Source organism: Strigops habroptila, chromosome 1 (genome assembly GCF_004027225.2).
Source record: "Strigops habroptila isolate Jane chromosome 1, bStrHab1.2.pri, whole genome shotgun sequence".
NCBI classification, from domain to species: Eukaryota; Metazoa; Chordata; class Aves; order Psittaciformes; family Psittacidae; genus Strigops; species Strigops habroptila.
In genome coordinates this window covers 86,611,924-86,634,164 of record NC_044277.2, presented here as the reverse complement: position 1 = coordinate 86,634,164, position 22,241 = coordinate 86,611,924, and the positions used below count along the sequence as shown (strand labels likewise).

Below are 22,241 nucleotides of genomic sequence, written 5' to 3'. Positions count from 1 at the left end.
AAAGGTGGTTTCTTCTTGTCTGACATTTCCCTTCCACTAGTTCCCTTACCAGGAAACTAGGGACTGCAGGCGGGAGATTGGATGTTGTTAGACACCGTCATTTTATTCTATGCGTTTGACTGACTTTTGCCTTAGAAACCTGTACTCAAGAACCTAGGGTCCGCTGTCAGATCTAGAGTGTCCTGACTTTGCTTTCCTCCTGGACCAGATTCTTGCATGGATGAACTGTTCAAGATCCTTGATGTAAGAGTGATACTTCTTTGGCAGGGTTAATTCAGGGCTGTATCATGTGCAGGGGCTGCACCTGGTTTATTTAACGGAAGTAGGGTAAGACAAAGACTGCAACTGCATTCATTCACTTTTCAGGTATAAAAACACCAAGTAGAAAAGTCATTAATCTAACATGGGTCAAGCCAAACATTGCATCTGCTCACACTATTTTGCTCTGTGCTTTTTTAACTAGACTATGACTTAAGGAGTTGTTCTGTAGTACGTTGTAGCCTTCGTAATGAAAGGAAACTTGGCATCAATATAGAACTAGGGCATCAGAGTTCAGCTGGGTGGTGGGAAGGAGGACCTAAGGAGAAATTACGTCAAATGTCATCTGAGCCGCAGAAAATCATAGAATAAGTATGATAAATGTGTTCTTGCTGTATTTCCTGAGAAGGTTTCTCCCTAAAATGGTTGATACATTATTATTGCCTAATCAGAAGTTCAAAGAAAAAGCTTTTTTTTAAGAAAGCACAGTATTTATCATTCTTGTTTCTAAGATTAACTTCCTCAGTTTGCATAGGAGGTTCTGTAACACTTGCGTATTGACTCAGGCAGGCTGTAGTAATTAGGGCAAGTTTTAGTCCATCTCTTAAAATTTAACAATCCTTTAACAATTCAACATTTTCCTCTGTGACTGGAAGCAATTGAATTTATGTCCCTTAACATCAGGTGGGACAAAGTAGCACAGTGAGATACAAGCTCCTGTGAGGGGTGCTTCCAATTTATACATGTTAGAGGCTTTGTATCTAAATTAGAGAGGGATGGGCAGGTGCTTGCCACCCTGTGGGACAAGCTACAGTGTGACTGCAGGAAAGGAGTGACCTCAGTTAGGGACCATCGCATTGCGTGGCTTTTACCCTTCATTCAGCAGAAGGTAGTTTTAGCTGGGGCTGGAAATGAGGGCCAGTAATGAAAGGCAGGTGATGAGGTACCTAGCCACTGCATGGGGAGGAACTCCTGAGGGTCGGCAGACTCTGAACTTTAAAAAGACAGTTTGTTGACATGTGAATTTAGGAAATCTGCTTTTCTGTGTTGTTGGGTATCATGGCTTGATTATTGTGGTTCTCTCATCACTTAAAAGAGCGAGTGTAAGCTTACCGTGTAGTTGAAACATTGACAACTTCCCTCTCCCAAATTGATTCACTGTTGGCTAAACAGAGAGACTTGCACTTAAGCTATAGCCTTTTCCCTAGAGAAGCCATTAATTTGGTTTTCTCCTGTAGCTGATTGTCGGGTATCCATAGGAACTTAAGAGAACTTAGTATCTTTACTCTGCTGTAAAAGTGAGTTGGCAGCTTCAGAAGTTACTACCAGCACAAATGCAGACAATAATAACAACCATAAAAGCCTACTAGGCTTAGGAAAATGGCTTAAATGTCATTTGAAGAATTTTACTTTAACTAATTATGTAGTTAAGGAATGAGGGTATGGAAGGAAGAACATAAATGCTCAAAAATCAAGTTTAGAAATTTTAACTTATTAGTTAAATTTGATCTGCATGCTTGCAGTTTAAAGAAATTCCTAATTGGCTAACTCTACTTCTTCGTATTTTTCCTTGCTGGTATATTTTAATGTAACTATTGATTGGATTGTGAGCTTGCAACAAAGTTAAAAATCTTAATCTATAAATGCTGATTTGTACAGAAGATCCTGTGAACCAGTTTGGGAGATTTTTTTAATTATTTTTTTAAGAAACATAATTCTTGCTGAGTTGAGAGCTTTTTCTTTCATTTGTGAGCAGTAGATGTTACTGTACCTCACATACATTTGCTCTAGGCAGTGTCAGAGTGACAGGAAAAAATTGTCAAACTGCTTTCAGAAATGGCAAGAAGTTGTCAACTCTGGAATTGTACAGCAAATCAGCAAATGTAGTATCTTGAGAATAATGCATTTTCTGTCGGTCTGCCTTTTTTAGTGAAAGTGCATAGAAAGCCCCAGTGATTAGGACTGAGAAGTACTGTCACATAATTAACTCTTTAATTCACCCAGGGGATTTTATCAGTCTGTTTTAAATCTGCCCACATGACTGGTGTAAAGAACATCAGGTCAGGTGGGCAGAAAAGTCTAGAGAAGCTGGCCATCTGGTTCTCCTTCTGGACAGATGTTGTCAGTGGGGAGCCTCCAATCTGAGGGAATTGTAAGACTGAGCTCCCTGCCTGGTCCAGATGCTCTATGGTTGTAGGTGGGTACGGTTTAAGAAGCTGCTCTTTCACAAATAACTTACCAGTCCTGTAAGCAGTGGAATAACACGGGAAAACTTCAGGCTGTGTTAGTGTGAAGTCTACTACAAATCTTCCTTGTGTCTGTGCAAGTAAGGTATTTTTTTACTGACTGTAATATTGGTCTGGAAGAGCAATGAAAGCCTGTAGTACAACCATAATTGTCACCATTTTTTAGTATCTGAGAAAATAATCCCTTTTGACTGGTGCTGGGTTAAACAATAGCCACAGCGTTAGTAAATCAGCACCAAGCCCATTTAAAAAAATCTAAAAGAATTTATACCAATTGTTTACAATGTGGCTTTTGAAACAGTAGTCATCTTCAAAAAAACTTGTCTGTGGGGTTAGCTGTAATTGCCTTTCAGTGAAAGAAACAAATACTACATACAGCATGATTTGTTCAACGGCTGGCTGCTAAACCAAGAGTCCCTGAATGGGTTGAGAAAACACCACCTAGTGTGATCAGAGTACAAATACTTTTGCATATGGTCCAAGTCTGATTCTGTTGAAGCACTCACTGCGTGAGAAGAATCGACATTTGCAAGTGTGCCAAAGGACAATAAAATCAAGCACTTGAGTGTAGGAGGAGATCAGATTCAAAAGGACAAAAAATTCAAGCACTTGAATTTAGGAGGAAATCAGATTCTGTGGATTCAGTTGCAAGGGCAAAGCAGCCAAATCTTGCCACAAAAAGTGTCTTGTCTTGTATGGTCAGGCTGCTTTCCTCATCAAGCACCTTCATGATAGCAGAGGGGAACTGATGAAAACAGGGAAATAGGCAAACTTCTTTTCTCACTGGCACATAAGTGGTGTTCTCTGCAAGTTACAGACAGGCCTGTAACAATTTTAAGTTGAATTTTCTGGAAGGCAAAGCCATTGGGTGACCCATTATCATCGTCTTGCTGGTTCTGTGGTGGCCTCCAACACCAAGCCTCACAGGATACAAGATCAAATACACATCATAAGTAAGATGATGAAGGATGCTTTCCTTTGCATGTGAGCCACCACAATCTTGAGTTTACAATGCAAGGTCATGCTGTATTTATTGAAGGGTCCACTCTGATACAAAAGGCTTTCTGAACCTGTGTGGTAAGTAGACACAGCTGGGCATTCTGAAAGACTCTGCCTTAATGATAGTAAAAGCAGTCAGTCAGGTCACCTTTTCCTACTTGAACTGGTTTCTGCTGCCAGATTGGTTGCAGGTGTCAAGGTGCTCTCCCAGCCTGTTCAGAAATTGTCAGTTGTTAGGCCTGCTTTCTCTGCTCCTGGCCATGTGGATGTTAGCTGGTTGAGTACTCTGATGTGGGCTGTTACCTCCTTCTATCTGGATATTTGCACATAAAGGAAGGAATCTTTCCATGTGGAACTTACTTCTTGAAAGTTCTCCTAGGAGAAAAATATTTCTGAGGAAAATAGAGTGACATTTTTTTACTGGATTTACTGTTTTACAAGGTCTGAGCAAAATGATCACCCGTCAAGTTTGAGAGTTCAAAAGATTTACAAAATGCACATTTATGTGGTAGAACTAATTACCACGGCATGCTGGGGAGGCCAGCAGGTAGTTGAGTCCAAACAGAGATCAGACAAATTAATCAAGTCTGTTAAAATGGTGGTATGGTTGTAGCTACATGGCCTTCATAAGGGGTTAGAAGAAACATTTTTCTTGTAGTCTTCTGTGTCCTTAAAAGCTACTTATAACTAAAAGAAGGGAATTTGATCATACATAAGACAGCTTTGTTCAAGTGAGCATGTTTTTGCAGGTATTAAATTTGGAAAAATATTTGAGCTATTATTTTAACTTGTGAACCAAGTTTTGCTTGCCTGTTTGTTTCTTAATCTAAGTGTTAGCTTATCAAGCAGTGAAGACTCAAAGCTGAAATTCTCCGTTAGGAAAACTAGACTGCTTTAGTTCTAGTAGAAGTGATGTGGAAAAAAAAATATTAATATATACAACTGGAGACTTAGAGTGCATTATTGGATTTAATAAAGAGCCCTTAAGGTAAGCAGAGTCAGTTACATTATCCTGAAAGTTTTTTTATTATCATACAAGGATTTTTAGAAATTCCTGACAAAATTAATATCAATAGACCTTTTATTAAAGACTAATATCATGAGGAGCTTTCATATATAAGCTTCATAAAATACCTGAGACTGGGAGGGGCCTCCAGATGTCTCTGGTCCAACCCCCTGCTCAGAGCTGGTTGAGGTAAAGCAGATTTATCTATAAAGTAGTGTGCAGATAAACTACTGATAATTGCAACTCTAGTGTCACTTTAAATAAGTTTGCCTGTGTATGGAATATAATTCTGAAAGTAAATTCCTGAGGTTTTTTGTACATTGAGTTTTGCAAAATTGTTTCAAGGGTTTGTGGATTAAGCAATACAGAGAACTGCTGTGTTGTGCAAGAAACTGGTGGTTGCTACAGTCTTCTCATCCCTAGCTGTGAGAGCATATCAGCAAAGATATGAAAGAAAATGGGAGTATTCATAAAATACTCCATAAATTTATTTTTAAGGCATCGTATCTATTCCGCAGTAGTTTCTGTATGGCAAGAAATAGTGTCATCTGCATTGGTTGTAAGATCTTCTATGTGATTACTTTTTAGGAATTATTTTTCACCTAATCACATCCTTTCTAGTATCCCCTTGATGGCCGTGGCTCATGGGACGTTAGTCATCAAATAAGGATCAGCTTTTCAAGACTGGGATTGTAAATCTAGCATACAGATCTAATTGGATTTGGGAACCAGAGCAGAAAAGATTTGTTTCAGGGCTAGTGTGACAGTGCAGCTACATCGTGTGGTTTTTGTTTATTCAGTTGTGCATGTGTAGCATTGAGCAGGAGCAAAATACTGCATTTTAAGCAGTAAGTGGTTAAACACAGTACTTAGGCTTGCATGTTTTTTAAGTGGAATTTTCTGGAATGTCTTTTGAAGTGCCACAATGCCATCTACTGGCTCATTTTTCTGTGTTTTTTTTCCCAAAGGGGTTTGGGGTTTTTTGTTCACAGGCTTAGATGTAAGGTTTCTGTGGTATTTTTAAATAGCAAAATAAACAAGCTGGCATCGAATGAACAAGATATTTTGGGGATGCCTATGTATATTAAAGGACATAATACATTACATATGTTAAACAATCACTTCTGATCTCTTTCCAGTTAATCTTGGTCTCCTTTTGTTAAAAGTAACTCTGAGCCGATTAGTACTTAAAGATAAATGAAAGCAGAAATTAAAAGATAAATGTCCGTCATAGTAGCTTTTATGCAAGTAGCTTCACTGTTTTCTGTCTGTAGTCATTCAGTTTCCCTTTTTGTTTCAATGTTTTCATACAGATAAATAGAAAGAAAACAAAGAAATGTGTAAGCTGTCGAGTCACAGAAACTGGGAAGTGTTGTGGATATTATTTCTGACAGGATTCTTCACTGACAAATTCCTAGATTCAATATATTCCCCTTAGTTGGCCCCCACACACACCCCGTGTTCAAACAGTCTTTTCAAGATTCATCAACCTTCCAAGGACCAAAATTCCATAGGCTTTCTAACAACTGTTATGGAGAGGCATGTACTAGAAAACACTATGCTCAGTATCAGGCTGCTCATACCGTAAATGAGCAGTGAGGAGTTACAAGAAGTTTTGATTGGTTCTTGTTTTTAATCAGTCTGCTTCATATTATGTATAGGAGTAACCGTCTGTCATTCACTTGCTGCCAAAAGAAATGAATGGGCAAATACAAGAATAACTTCCAAAAAACCCTCAGAAACTGTAGGTACAGGTAAACACTGTTACTTGCAGTTTCACTTCCTGCTTTTCCTGGAGAGCTTCCTGATTAATTGGTTATTTTGTTTGTCTTCATAAAATACTCCTTCAGTTTTGTTTTTCCCCTACACATTCAGTTTTTCCTAACAGAAGCTTTTCATAATCCTGCTTTTTTTTAGTCTAGTTAGGAGAAAGAGAAACACAGGTAATGGCTTGTAGCACTTTGGGTTGGTTTTTAAATAAATTTGTAACTCAAGTACAGTTCCAGGGTCATTTTCAAAACAAACAAAACAGCTAGAAAGAAAATGTCCAGCTGTTTCTTAAATGGCCTATAATGATTGTAAATTCAAACATCTGTGCCCTTCCTGGCCTTTCACCCTCTATCTCACTGACCTTCAGAAGGTCAAGTGGATCTTGCAAGCCCAGTTTTTATCTGGTAGGAGCTCTGTTTTGCTGACAGCTGCGGAGCATTTGCACTACGTGTGTGTGCTGGTGGAAGAGCTCGAGTGCATTTGGCCAGCTCATGTGGAAATGAAGGTGTCTGTGTTAAAGTTAGTGCTGGTGTGTGGCAGTGGGTTACTGCACTGCAGTTGGCGTGCTGTACGCTGGGAGCAGTGGAGCTGAAATGATTGTACTTGGCACCCGTGTTGTTTTTGTCATATAAATGATCAGTGTCAGAGAGGTTGCACTGGGGAGCGGGTCTTGTTAGCAGCTCAGGCTTCCTAGTCCCTGCTAAACAAGCCACCCACAAGCCATATGGTAGCTCTGCTGAGGGGAAAGCCCTCTGTGGTGCTCCCATCACTGTGCTGTTTAGTTTTGGCTGGGGTGTTTTGTTTGAGGAATGCTCTACTCTGTCCTGTGCAGAGGAATGGAGGTTGTTCCCTGCCTATATTTGGAATAAGTGCTAACCTTTCACTCCTAATTATCTGCATTATCTGTGCCGGGAAATACCAGGGCAAGCCTCCATTTAGTGTGACATTAAGTAAGGGAGAATTAGCAAAACCAGAAGAGCAAACAGGATTATTTTATACCATGTTTCTGTTACAATCTCTCCTTTTCTTTTTCTTCTGCTAACTGTCCTGTGCTATTGCAAAGAAGGAAGAACTAATTAAGCCAGTTGCTGAAAATGTTTTGCCACCCACACTACCGATAAGAACTCTTTGTACAGAATTAACTCTTACCAGCTGTGCTAAACCCAGCAATTTATCTTTGCCAAAAGAAAAAAGTGCTGCTATATTTTTTTCCAATTAAACAAGTCAATGTAAGCTATACCCTATATGCACACAAACATAGATATGTCCTGCTCAAAAGCTGGAGCTTTTGCAAATAAATATTTTCTCACTCATTAATTCTTAGTGTTCATAAAAATGAAGAGCACTGGGAAATCAACTCATTTGTATATGGAACTGGCTGAGAATGAGCTCACTGGCTGCAGAGCAGTTTGATGGCAGGACACTGGCCTAAACTTGGGCAGGTTCAAGCACAAGGGCTTGGATTAGGCTTGATGCTGTGCTACAAGTGGAATTTGCCTCAATGCTAAATGGCAGGGGTTGTGATTCCTGTCCTGGGGGAAAGGCTGTAGGAAGACAGAAGTCCACCCACTTTGACCTGGAGTATCTTCAAGAGGGATGGAGTGGTTCACTGTGTTTGTGGTTATGGCTCCACGAAGACTGTGTAACAAAGTGTGATCAGAGTCACATTTTTTGACTGGGGTATTGGTTTGGAAACTGAACTGAACCAGAAAATTGATCCCAGGGTGTCCATGGTGCAGTGGACAGCAAGTGACATCTCACAGTCACAAACCTTGACTGAAATTCAACAAACCCATCCTCAGTCCTAAAACATCAATGTCCTTCCTTCTCAACTGCTCCCTACTTATATTTTTGAAAAGCGTAGGCAGTTCAGGCAACGCTTTTTTCCAGCTGAAATTCCAAATTCTGATGCCTTTGGTTCTGCCTGTTCCCCTAATGGTGTGAGAACAAGGATGCTGTGTGTTTTGTATGGCTTTCACTGGAACTCTTCGAAAAGAGGGGAAAAAAAGAAAAAAAATAAAAAGCCCTCTTTGAAGCTTAGGTCATTTGCAGGTGTGGGATTTGGAGATATTAAACTGAGAATGATGACTGAGCAAGAAAAAATAAGTCCTTGGATATCCTCCATCAGAGAAAGTCAGATAAACAAGGAAATTATCTTTGTAATTCTGTACCAGAACAGATGACTGTGGTTTAGTAATCTGTTAGAATTTTGCCAAAAAAGGAAATCTTGTTAATGCAGAAAAATAAAAACTTACTCCTTTCCTTATACACTTACAGATCAGCTGAACACAGCAATAGAGGCTTATACTTACATAAATGGGATGCTCCTTTCTGCATAAAAATCAAATCAAAAAAATCTAATACAAAATTCCTCTTTTGGAATACACACACACACACATATATTTCTAAAGATAAATTCAGTTAGTTCTGCTCTTTCAAATTTAATCTTGTAATTTGAATGTGCACAGAGAAAAGCTCAGCCTGTAATCACATCCAGGGTATGTGTGTAAGGTAGCATCAGTGCAGAGAAATCGACATAATGGAAACTTTAAAGTAACTTGTTCCTAATATAAAATTAAGTTTAATCCTTGGTTTTAGCTTTCTTAAATGACAGGAAGAAAAAGGAGTTTGTGTCTTATGTCTTCAAGAAATGTATATGGGACAGTATTGACTTGTTTGTTTTTAACAAAGCACCAAAAGACCTTGTTACTTTAAAACGGTATTAAAGCCCCTGGCAATTTTGCAAAATGCAGTGTACGTGGTGCCATCCCGTAACCAGCACTAGGAATCTCACTGAGGACAGTCTGGACTCTTGAGGCAGATGAATCACCACCAAATGAGTAAACTGTAGCTAACATCCAGTCATGTAAAAATTCAGCAACTCACTCTTTTTTACCTCTGAAATTAAAGCTTCAGAAGCAAATAAAAATGCAGGTTTTTAAATATTCTTGTGGCTGAAAGGCCATTAGCAAAACAGAAAATTTAAATTGCTAGGTTAAACATGTTACAGTTACGAGTCACCTGAACTTTTACCCTTTACGTTTGGTGTTTTGGATAAGATTCAGAATAAACAGAAACACAAATCCATGTTTATTTAGTTGAATACTGTATTGCCTTACCAGGTGTACACAAGTACATTCTACTTGAAATGAAAAATATTTGCCTTATTTGGTACATCTTTCTGTAGTAGGTGATTGTGCCAACCTGACTTAATTGTGGCAGTTTTCCTACAAGTTACGGTTAATCCTTTTGTTTAAGCATGTAATCTTAAGATCTGAGCTCTGAGAGTAATTATACCTCTCTGTACTTCTGCTACCTATATATATTTTCTGTAAAATACTCAGCAGGATCCTTCAAGGAGCAATGTCCCCTCAGCTTCCACTGGAGAGCCCTCAAGCATAATGTATGTTGTGTACTTGTTTATCATTTGTCTCACGGAGTTACTACTGCAGGTGTACGTGCAGTCACATGCTTTGGTACTGCAAATACTGCAAAAACTTCATGTTTATAAAAATCAAAGTGCAAGTGTAGCAAATGTGCATGGCGACTGTTGTGCCATGATACTACAGGTATGATGAACTTTAAATGGAAGCAAGCACAGGTCCAGCTGGGATCAGAATAGCTACTGGCTTCAAGGCAGCAGGTAACCAAGGTTTTCCATGCTGCCAAATCAAACACATTTTCTGGAGCAATCCGCGTTGCCTTGTGCCACTACACTGGCAGCATTTTCTTCATTGAAGACTTTGGCGGTTCTCACCATGCAGGGCTTAAACACACCTGAACTGGTTTTGACTTGGGTGAGCTCTGACATCTTCTCTGGCATGTTTCTCGTACGCAGACCCTCACATACATTTTCCCAGAATTACAGCCAGCCAGTCTTGCTTTTCAGTCCTTAGTACCTGCTGTCCCGAGATGTTCTTGGCTCCTGAAGTTCAGCTTTTCCCAATGCACATACTCCGGTGCCTTGCACTTACTTTATGTATCGTTCACTTAAAAATATGGTGAAGATAAAGCAGGCAAGCTTTTCAAGGCTTTAAACAATCATCATTTAGACAGGCAAATCTTGGTTAAAACACAGAAAGTCCATGTGCCACTTGGTGTCTCTGGAACTTTCTCTAAGTTCCAGTGGTCTGGGACAAAATCAGAAATTTTGCAGAAATTCTCTGGAACCAGGAGTGAGGATAAATGTAGAAGGTGATGTGCTGTATCAGGAAAGAGGGGGAGGGGCACAGGTGCATAAGTTATTTTCTGAAAGACATTAACCTAAAAACATGCCATATACATCCCTGTGTAACTGTTTTGGAGCTCTTCCTAGCAGCTACATTGCCCAGTTTACATGAGAAGTATGGCTAAAATTGATTTTTTCAGTACATTGCATTTCTAGTATTTGACTTCAAATACAAATACTGTAAAAGGTGGTCTTTAAATTATGATTGTTCTCAAGCAGGAAGTGGCAGCTCATTTTAGTTCTGCAGTAGTTCACAGTATGAAAGCCTATTAGTGCTACAAAATTACTTTAGCGCACTTCTTAGTGTTTATACCTGCCTGTAAGGACTAAATTTTCTTCAGTCCGAAAGTCTCTCACAATTAGGGATCCAAGAGGACACTGAAGAGTGAAATATTCTCCTTTTATAATGGCAATTTAGTCTTTGTATATATTGTGGAGTTAGTGTATCTGTGATACACAAACATTACAGTATTTTCCTGGATGTAGTGCAGAATGTGTGTTTTGTGACAGTGGCTGTTGTATTATACTACTGACAAAAGTAAGGCAGGCACTCCCACTGGCATTGATGAATTCTGCTTATGTAGTTGCTACAAAACATAGGGTCCTCTGTGAATGGTTTGGGCATTTACATACCAAATGTCTCAGCATTACTAGAGTACCTGTTATACCACACTCAGCACAATGTTATTCAGGTCTTTGTCTCTATTTTCAAGTACGAATGTTTTGTATTCCTTTCCGTGCCACACTCTGCACCTTCACTGAGTGATTTTTCTTCTCTGCATGCTATATTGAGATCAGCCTATATGAAGTTTCTCCCCTTTATCCACATGGAACTGACTCTTTAAAAGACCTGCTTCTGCTCTGTTTGACTTTCTGAAGAGTTTAAGCTGCTCCATGGAGGTAGAGGATTTTTACGTAAATGAGAGAGAAAAGGCAAGATGCTGAAATACGTTAGCGGGTAACAAGTAGGAAGAGAGGAGAGGTGGGAGCCTGGAGATTGCCAGGATGCTGAAAGCATGCAAAGATCACACCGGGTCAGTGTTACCTCTTCAGATTTGCTTCTTCCTTGGATGCGTGTTGTATCAAACCTTCCTCTGGCTGTTAAAGCCCAAAATCAGTCGCTCTTTGCTTTCTTGTGACCCACCGTCTTGACATCTTTGTAAGGTTACCTTTGTAGCAGCAGAGGGATGCTTCTGCCCCTTCACAGCAGGCTGCTACCCATGCCATCTGCTCTTGGGCCCTGCACACTTTTAAGATGGCATTTTTCTTGTCACGCTCCTTTTTCCTGTGGGCCAAGAGGCTTGCAAAAAATGAAAAAAAGTGAACAGTGTGACTTTACTGGAGGACCACATGATCTTATCCACTTGACTTTGCAATGGTTTTTTTTCTCTGTTGAGTATCCTTACTTGTTATTTCAAGCTATATCAAGTGTGTAGCTATTTGGAGCAAAGGCCATGTCTGTCATGCCCATGTTGTCCATGGGGATAGTAATATGTTTGTGTAATTTAAAAAAAAAGATGCTCTTTTAACTGAGAAATAATCAGCATTTAAAAAGAAGAATCCCCTACTATTGTGGATCATCATATACAAATACACATGAGTGTATATGCTTACAGTATTTTATGTGTTAATCATTGAGGGATTAGATGTGACTCTCTACTCTTTTCACTGAAGAGTATCTTTGCAGGGAGACCACAGAGTAAATTAATAAAAGCGTTAAATAAATATGTCAACCTGCTGCTGATAGGTTGAATAAAAGTGTACCAAGATAAAGTACATATGGTTCTAACAAAATTACATGATTTGTCATCATTAAGAGAAGTAACTTTCAGACAAATTTTCACCTATTAGCTGGTTTACTTTACTTCACACCTTCCTACTTAGTGAAAGCCAGACAAATGGTAGCTATAAATTAATTTTTCCTGCCTTTTCAAAAGCTTCATCTGGCTGTAGAAGATTTTTTGTCACAAAGGAAAAAAGAAAACAGCAATTGCAAAACACAGGCAGAAGTAAAATATACAATAGGTCTAACTTTCCAGCTCTCTGCTTTCCTTTACGTCCTTTCCCATTCCTGTATAGACAAATGAAATCACTGAAAATAAGGGAAATGTCTCTAAAATCATACAGTTTTTTCCATATTGAATCCAGCTCTGAGGAACTGGGAAAACCTATGTATTTAAGGAGCCAAATGCAGTTTTTCTACATTCTTTCCTAAGCAAAGATCTGGCAAAGCACTGATGTGGTTGATGAGGTTTTGGTTCCATCTGAGTTTTTTAAATTACCGTGTACCATATTGGTGTGTTTATTATTGCAATACAAGATCATTTAAAAAATTGCTGTCCATATTCATTTAAAGAACATTAAAGTGGCTTTTGTTAATAGGAAAAATATTTATGATAAAGTGTACTGTGTATAGCATATCTGGCTTTGGACATGGGGAAAAAACAGTGATTCTTAAAAACAGTAACAACTTCACTTACATTTGCAAATTGGTTGGCATCATCCAACAGGAAAGATAGGAGGTAAACAACTGCTAGCACTGTTGCCAGCTCTTAAAAGTAATCATTATTCTTGTACATTTCTGTTCTTGTCAGCTTTCACTTAATATGCATTTATAATCATAGTGCAAGAAAGTATTAATGGGCAACTTCTTCCTATGGTGTTAGAGGCCAAGATTAGCAGCAGTATTATGCAACATGACTGCAGTGTCATTGGGGATTTTTCTTTCTAGTTAACATTCAGCAGTGTGCCTGTGAGGTACACCTGACAACTCTTCAGGTGCAACAGGATGAACCAATCTCATTTAAAATATGTCTGTGTATGGTATAGATATATTAATAAACAAGACCTTTTTCCTTCTTCCCTGTAATAAAGAACTATGCAAATGCATGTATTTGTGTGTGATCCATGGTTGTAGTAAGGTAACCATTTCTTCCCTGCAAGCAAACTTGCAGCAAAAGAGAGAAGATGGCTATGTTTATATAGAGATTGGGGTTTTTTAATATATTTTACACACATTTATGTGTGTATATATATAAGAATCTACAGATACATTTGTATATGTAAATGTGTTTAGTGTGTACACCCATTTTTTAGTGCACTAACTTTAGTTATCATCTGCATTTAAGAAAAACAAGAAACATTTTTTTTACTTCTCCTGTGATGACCCTCTTGGGAATAAGTGAGAGCTGAAGAATTGCTTTCTTACGTTTTCATATTCCAGAGCTGTGGTGGCACTTTTATGTGTTTAGGCCTTGTGTTTACCAATAAAGTAATTCTCTGTAGAGTACGAGTGTTGCACCATCTCCTGTTAGGCCACTCCTGCTTTTGTCTGCCATTGAAAAGTAAACAGTGGCATGAAAAAAAACCCCTGAGGTTGGTTTGCCTTTGAGGGCAGAAAATTGTTCCCTAGAGATTACTTCAGAAACTATATTTAAATGAGAGGAGAGTTACTAAATAAACACGGTTTGTTAATTTTGTTATTTGTGTTACAAAGGGGGGAAGACATAGAAGGGACAGAGAAGAGAAGCTCTTCTGTACCACTCTTACATTGACTTAGCTTAGAAAGCAGTGGTAAAGACACAAGGGTCTGTAGTTATACTGCATTGATTTACGTAAGAACATATCCTGATTGCAATTAGGAAGATGATGTTTCTGTGTGCTGGGGAACTCAATCAAGATATGTCACCAGCTGTGCAAGGTGCTAACATTCCTTCAAGGGCTGAGACCTAAATTGTCTTTCCTTCTCACGTGTCCTTCCTGCTAAGAGATATTACAAGCCAGGTTTCTTGTCATTTTGACTTTGCATTTGTTTACTGAAGCTGTGGACATCCTTCTTCTGATCCACCTGTGTGGGTGTACACTTTGGCTGTACATTGCCATTTCCTTTTGGACATCACCTTTCCTCAGGTCTGCTACTTACCCAAGTAATTTTCGGGCATTGAAATTTGTCATTGAGACCTCACCTAAGCAGGTAGCTAGTAGTTTGGAGATTGTCAGGTTTGGCAGGAAGATAATGATGATCAGTTCAGTGACAGTGAGAAAAAGTATCTTCATCAGGGCTCAGCAGGATTTGTTAGAGCTCACAGGTTATTCACCATGTAATTGCAATTCTGTTAAATACATGGGAAAAAGGGATACCTGGCCACCTTTGTGCTGCAGAGCCAACATAGTTAAGGAGGGGAAAATGTGGTGGTTGTTAAAGTCAACAAACATTTTGAATATATTATATATACAGAGCTGTGAAGGAAAGATACCATCGTACTTTACAGAGGAGAACCATGCACTCTAAAATGACCAAGGCAAGTTAGAAAAAAATTTAAAACCCAGTCACCTTATTTTCAGCCCTGCAGGAGCAGTCACTTCTACCTCAACTCTGAGCTGCAAAGTAAAAGCTTCATATGAATAAAACCCAGAAGACATGCTGCATACCTTCAAAAGCTGAAGAAGATCTAGTAGTATTTTGCAAACAGTGGGTCTGCAGGATCTGCTCTGCTGGCTATGTTGGATAGGAAGGCAGACCCTAGGTTTCAGGCTACCTCCCAGGTCACCAGTGTCCTCTTGCAGTTGTATCTATCGCGTGGCTTGGCATGAAAGCTATATATAACCTGCTCAGCAGCCACCACAGGTCTCCCTGAGAGTCAGGCACTGGTCAGCCATAGACTGTTTGAGAGGACAGAGTTCGGAGCTGGCAATTTGACTGGATTTGTTGAATTTTTAACGTGATAGCATGTTCTTCTAATGTTTTCAGGGCATGGGGATCTTTTTATCAATATTTATTCTACTTCTTTCATTCTTTTTATTTAATTCTACTATTTAATTCTTACTGCACCTCCCCATACACATCTCTGATACTCTGTTATCTGGGGAAAACCTCTCCTACTTGCTTTTCCCAATAGTGGGAAAAGATTCCCTGAAGTGGCTTCTCCCTGTAATTGCTGCTGCCAGCCACGATCAAGGAAAACTACTGTTTCCATCTGAACACATAAACACCTAATAACCAGAAAATGGTTGAGTTACGGGATGGACCAGTGCTTGCTGTTCAGTCATTTCTTTTTCCCTGTTTGTTGTCTCGTATCTGCTGACAAATCCCATTCTGAAACCCTGAGTCTTCTCCTGATTCAGATGGAAGGCAAGATTAAATTTTCCAAGTTCACAAGAAAAAACTGACTGTATAGATTTGTCCTAAATCTCTGAATAAGGACAAATTGACAGGTTTTGATGGTTGGGCTTGTCAGACTTACTTTTAAAGTACATAATTTTGCAGGCAGAATTTAAACATTGAATAATTCAGTAAGATCTGAAAAGCAGCCTTTATATTTCTATTTATTGTCTCTCCTGATGACAGAGTGGTTCTTTATTGCACATTCTTTCCTGCAGAATTTAATTGCAATGTGTTACCTTGCAGAGGTAAATAAAATTCTGGGTAACAAAGTTGCTGAACAAATGGTAGAGCCTTTTTCCACAAAAGCTTCCTGTGATTAATGGAAATACCCTGACACTGACCTATGCACTGGCTTCCAGCCATCTACCAGAAGAGTAAATGGTATGTGGTGTACAAGCTACAAACACACACGATGAAAAAAAGAGCACAATAGCCACTAACGTCTTTAATTTTGGAATGATCCACAGTGATGCTTGCTGCTGAAGTCCTTTCTTTAGACTTAGCATTGGTGACGACATGTAAGAACACTGTTTTGATTCAGAGGGTTAATGAGTGTCAGTGTGTAAATACTGGTGCAGTCCTTCTGCTGAGGCAGTGGATGTTTATAGATGTGAATTTTTCAGCAGCTATAAACGGAACGTCTATTTGTTTTCTTTGAAGTGCATGGGAAAGGCTTGATCATAATGTTAGAAATTCAAGGCTAATGAAATTCCTTATGTTTCAAAGTTCAGCTTAAAGTGGTATGGCATGGCATAGCTTCTGGAAGGGAGGCACCATAGCAGGCAAGCTGCAGCAGCCCAGCAAAGGCAGTCAGCACAGCGCTGTGCATTCACTGGAATGCTCGCACGCCTGTGGTTTGCTAAGGAAGCAGCTCAACACACACATCTGTGGTTTCATGGCATTCAAGACAAGAGGTACAGCAGTAGATAATATCACCTGTTGGCACAGGGACAGGAAACAACAGCACATACCTTTCTCCTACAAAGCCATCTGCCCTGGCTGAATATGATTGACTGAGAAGTCACGTACTCGGACTCATCTATCTCCGTAGTTGGTGGAGAAAAAAAAATGCAATTCAGGTTTCAGCATTTTTGTAATCCCTCTGAGCCTCCCATTAAATTTGGTCTACTGTGTGGGAAGGGATTAAAGATTCTTTGGGCTCCAAAACACAGTATACAGAAATTAAGTACTACAGCATGGTTTGTTGTAAGGCAGCAACTAAAGTGTATAGCTTGCCACATAACCCAGAGCAGCGAGTTCTCTTTGATAAGTAACACTTGTTGACAGCTTAAAATTTCTGTTGGTAACACATGCGACAGTTGTGTACAGCCTTTGTTTTAAATATTCTGCGTGCAACGTACTTCATAAGTAATTTAAAAAATAATCAGAGTTGTTCATATGCTGTTACTAACTTAGCTCAGAATGCCAAAAGAAGGGAAATTTTCTGGCAAGGAGAACTTCTGTTCCTTTAAGAATGGCTCATAAATTCTCCCTTGTAATAAATATTTCAAGATTAAAATCAATGTGTTACAAGTTTCAGACAAGGCTGTTTATCAAAATGAAATAGTTCATTTCCTAAACGGCAATGTTATTTACATTTTATGTGAGTGTGGGCATAGATGAGAGATTTTTATTTAAGAGCAGCCAAGATTTTTTCCCCCCTCAAAAATGGTAAATTAAAAGTGCTGAAAAATTCCTTTCCCTAATTTTTCACTACTTTGAGAGCCTGACTTGCTGTCAGGCTTAGTTTGTGCAGTATTAAATTCGAATAAATATATTGTGCTTAGTTAATTAAGCATCTAGCCTTTTTGTCCTAATTCCATAATTAAATATAAGAACTTCTTTTATGTGTATGTGAAAAGGACACAGAGCTACTGTGTGCCTAGGCTTTGTGGAGAAAGTAGGGGCGAGAAAGGGCATAATAGGTATCAAAAATTAGACTCAAAAATTCATACTTGTAAAATAAATGTTTTCTCCTGCTTACATTACCCTACTTGCATGAAACTTCTTCCTTCCAAATCTCAACTGTTAAGCAAAGAGCTGTGTGTGACTACTGCCTGCCCATCTCACTACAATTTACCAATGTTATAATGCAGACTGGAAAGTATTAAAGAACAAGAGGAATCAAAGCATCAATGTTGCATTTTTCTCGTTTTTCATTTCCTCATTGCACTAGAAAGCACAAATATATGAGGTGTCAATAGCATCTCCTGGACAAGAGGTCAGTTCCAGTGTGTGTAAAATGTTACTGCTGAACTAACTGTAACTGGTTCACCATATGTAAGGCAAATTAAATTAGGGTTCCAAATGAACTGGAAAACAACACCATACCATGCAGTTTATATCTAGGGTCTCCACCCAAAAAGCATAGTAAGAAATACCTGGTGACTGTATCTGTCTTTTTATTTTTCATTATATGCATATTTTCAGTTTTCTAAACCTACAGCCTGTTTGCTTTTCCTCTGTAGTAACCTCTAGTATTAACTAAATACTATCCTTTGAACAGTATTCCTCAGTGTCATGACTTCAAGATTTTATATATGCAGATATGTTATATATTGGTTATTTTTCTTAACATCTAGGCTGAAACAAGATTATTTACAAAAACATGCTTATAGAAAAAAAATGTCATTATGAAAAAGCTTAACATCTGGGCTACTCAGTTCTTGGAGCTTTTATACGCAGCTGAAATTACAACCTGTTTCCTTTCTGGTTTCAGCTTTCTGATATTTTGGTTTGATTTCAGGTTACTATTGGGCAACTGTATTCCACGCAGAAACTGGTTATTGAGAGTCCAGAAAACACATAGCTATGAGAAGACTCCGATCCTGAAGCGACACTGGACCATCTTCAGCATCCTACAGTGCCACATACAGATGCGTAAACTCACTGCACATGTCTGAGCTTTTCTGTTCAGCAGAAGAAATGCCTGAGAGACTCAGTTTTTGGCAACCAAAGTACTATTTTCTAATGGTTCACATGTTCTAAAATATATTGCTGTGATATATGATAGCATGTAAGGTAGTCTTGAAATCTGTCTGCTTGTGTGTTCCATGTGATGGAATAGTTCCTGCTCTACTTTGACAATAAAACTTCATTAAACTACCTGTAACTAGATACATTTTTCTGCTGCTGACCTTATCTCTTACTGAGCATGAAAGATGTTAGATTTAAAACCCCTCACCCAGTTACTAAGTTCTTATTGATCCTGTTTCATTTAAAAATCCACAGCATATTACTAAACACATAGTTCATTTTAAAACCAGGGATGAACAGTTTTCATTTCCTGGACCTTGATACTTGCGAATTATCACAAGCTGTGTATTGTGGGTTTTTTTAAAGAGCATCCCTGACATTTCAGGAGGTAACATAAAAATTTCACTAGTTCTTTCCGTAGTTTCCAAGAGCTAATATCCGGTCTCATCCTACCTTTAACAATTAACAGATCAGAACAGCAGAAGGCAAGACTTTGCATCACTGAGGCTTGGGAGCTTTAAAGTATGTTTTCATCGTCAAGTCCTTTTCTAAATTTACTGAGGTGCAGCTATTGGCAGAAAGCCCCACATCACTTTATGCAAGGTTTCCCTTGTTCACAAAGCTCCTGAATTTTGCGGGAGAAAAAGAACCTAACTATAGCAATAACGCAAATGCTGAAAGTCAGGAATTGGCAGCAAGCTTTGCCTAGCGAAAGTGAAACGCTCAGTATAGCGTTTTATTGGCTATTATTAAATCTATAGAACAACCAATACTTTTAAGACTATGTTAAAAGAAAGCAAAGCAAAAAATTTAATCAAGTTCTGTTCAAGTCATTGCTGTGCTTGAATTTGTCTCCTATTAGAAATTTGCAGAAAAATTATGCAATGCAAAGCTTTTTTAATGGCATACAGGAAAAAAAGTATCCTTTTTTCTTCAAGGGTTTGTTGTGGGTTTTTTTAAAGAAGGGAAACAGAAACTCAAAACTAGTTCCATGACACTGTGGCCTTTAAAAACCTCCCCTTATTTTTCTTGCTTTCCAAAATTCAGCTTTGTTTAGAATTTCTGTAGTTCTGCATTGTTCAGGCTGTGGAATAACATTAAAGCAGAGGATAGACAAAGTGTCCAATTTAGAACAAATTCCTATTCCTCACTACCATCATTTAAAGTGTATTTTATAATTTTGTACAGTTAGATTGAAATGTATAGTAATGCATTCCATTAACAATATAGTGCATGGAATAAGATACTGTGACTACCTGAAACTACAAATGTAGCCTCCACTCTCAAACGTAAATACAGTAATAATTATCTTATTAGGTGTATAAGTACTGCAATGTAAATTACTTTTAGTGAACATTTTATTAAAATTGAATTTAATTAATCTTACAGGTAATACACATTTAATTCTGTGTTTTAAGTCTCCACATTCTCAACTGGGTTATTAAGTGCACTTAAGTTAATGGTGAAAGTGTAGGGGAGGAAAGGTTTGATTACTGTTTCAGGTTCCAGTGAACTCAAATGTAGTTAACATCTTACGCTTTAGAGGACACAGGCTTGGAAGGGCTGCCAGCTTTATACTCTTAAGGAACTTGGTCCCTAAAACAGTACATGCAAAATCCTTGTTTAAAACAGCTTCGTTACTGAAACAAGCACTGTATACTATTTTGAGATCTGAGAGTGTATGCTAGGAAACAAAATAAACATCCTTATAAATAGTGTAGCCCTAATTTATAAAGAGGGACAACTCCAGTAACATTTTTGCTATTTGAATCTATGTTTTCACCATCTAAAAAAAAAAATAAATTTCTTCCAAAATACCAGTACCTTTCCAGTGAAGTTCTTTATGTTTCCCGCGAGAATACAATTGTAGATGATACATGCTGTCATACAGGTGTGCAGGCACAGGAATGTGTAATTTCTTATTAATTCCCTCAAAAGCATGAAGGAGATTACTCCTCCTTAATGCCTGAAAATTCTGTTGTTAAATGTCGGTGGGAGATACAACACTACTGCACTCCTAATTCATGCCATCTGCTCCTACTGTCTCAAGGTTACCACTCGGATTATCTCTCCCTTAGCTATTCATACCTGCAAAGGAACAGTAGTAACCTTCAGTATACAATTACAAAGAGAGCCCATCAAGAAAATTAAAATAAATAAATAAATATCAGGCTCTGTAATTTCCCTCTCCCCCAGATCTGTGGTACAGAGGTTAGACAGCTTTCTCAGTCAAGGGAAAATTAGTCCTTATTCCAAATTAACTGTAGACTTACCATATAGTATTTATACATTACTTACTAGAAGTAATGTAAGAAAACTTCTGCTGCCAAGGACCAAAAGCATGTGTAATACTATCTAACACAAGTGCAAAGCTAGCAAAGGTATCAGCATTTACTACTCAAACATCACTGCATTTTACATGTTTGTTCCCTGTTTTGGACAGATCTGTCTGTTTCCTTACCAACACACATGTAAGTGCACCCTCTACTACTGTTAGTTATGTGCCTATTAGTTGTTTGTGATTGGAAGATAACTAGAAATAGTACTTTTTCCTTGCCTAATGCCCATTTTAAATAATTCTGTTATAACCCAGTTCTGTATGAAAACATAGCTTACCAAATGCTTTATCATTGAAATCCTACAAACTACGAAAGGAGAATACTTAGAAACCACATCTGTTTAGGAAGTCCAGCACAGAAATAAAAGTTGTAGTTTGGGATGACTTCAGTATTGTGTTTGTACCCACTTCCCCTGTTCATAGGCATACGCTCATTGTCACTGCTGGAGACAGTGAACTGTAGAGCTGGCACTGTGGTCCAGCCTCAGAGTTGCTGTGCTCTTACAACTGCACCTTCTGCGCTTCACCAGTTCCGTTTACGCTGCAATACTCATTAAATCTCTCTCTTGGCACGCTGTCAGGAGCTTTGTTGGATTTTGTTAAAGCAGTGTAAACAACAGGAATAGTTTAAACACAAAGGAATGATCCTATGACTTATGTACAATGTCCACTATTATAAAAAGTGTATCCTTTTTCCTTAGAAGGGAGCGCAATAAATATCTTTACTAAAGCTGCAATGTCTTAGCAAAAACAAGCTTGCTTTTGTATTATATTAAAAATGTTTCTCTGTTCCTGGTCTCAACATTTTAGCAAACTATTAACCTCAGCAGTATGCACCAAAATTTGAATGTTTACATGTACTGAAGTTTGTCATGACTTTTACAGTATAAACTTGGAAACAGTGCTTTGTAAGAAGAAAAAAAAAAAAAAGAACCATTTGTCTAATATCAGTAACTGTTTAAAGAACAGGGATTTCTGTTGTGTGTTACAGATTCCTAGGAGATTTTACTGCAACTGAAAGCTCACTTTCAGAATGCCCAGATCTATCAGAGGTACAGCTGTCCTGGAGGAAAGCAACCCAAAGGAGTAGCATGTGAAAGCTTTACAGACAATGTTGAAATAGGTCAAGAAGGATTTTAACTTATATTTCTAAAAAGGTATTTCTGTATAAAACATCAAGTTTCCAGGCATTAAAAGCATTACATTCACCCTCTTAACATCAACAGGTAGAGGAATTATTTTATGGGGAAGCACCA

The 22,241-nt window shown here is 38.4% G+C and overlaps 1 protein-coding gene across 4 annotated transcripts in view; it reads left to right on the top strand.

Moving 5' to 3' along the window:
* The window catches only part of LYRM4 (LYR motif containing 4), a 95,716-nt gene extending 73,813 nt beyond the window's left edge, over window positions 1–21,903 (top strand). For 3 of the 4 annotated variants that reach the window (XR_003992253.1, XR_004389936.1, XM_030492068.2), the window contains one exon: window positions 18,418–21,903. Coding sequence is in view for 1 of the 4 variants with exons in the window: in XM_030492068.2 (XP_030347928.1) it covers window positions 18,418–18,480 (63 nt within the window). In the remaining 3 variants the exon portion in view is untranslated. The remainder of the gene's footprint in view (window positions 1–18,417) is intronic. The other variant, XM_032920065.1, reaches the window with a different exon arrangement.
* The last annotated feature ends 338 nt before the right edge of the window (window positions 21,904–22,241 follow it).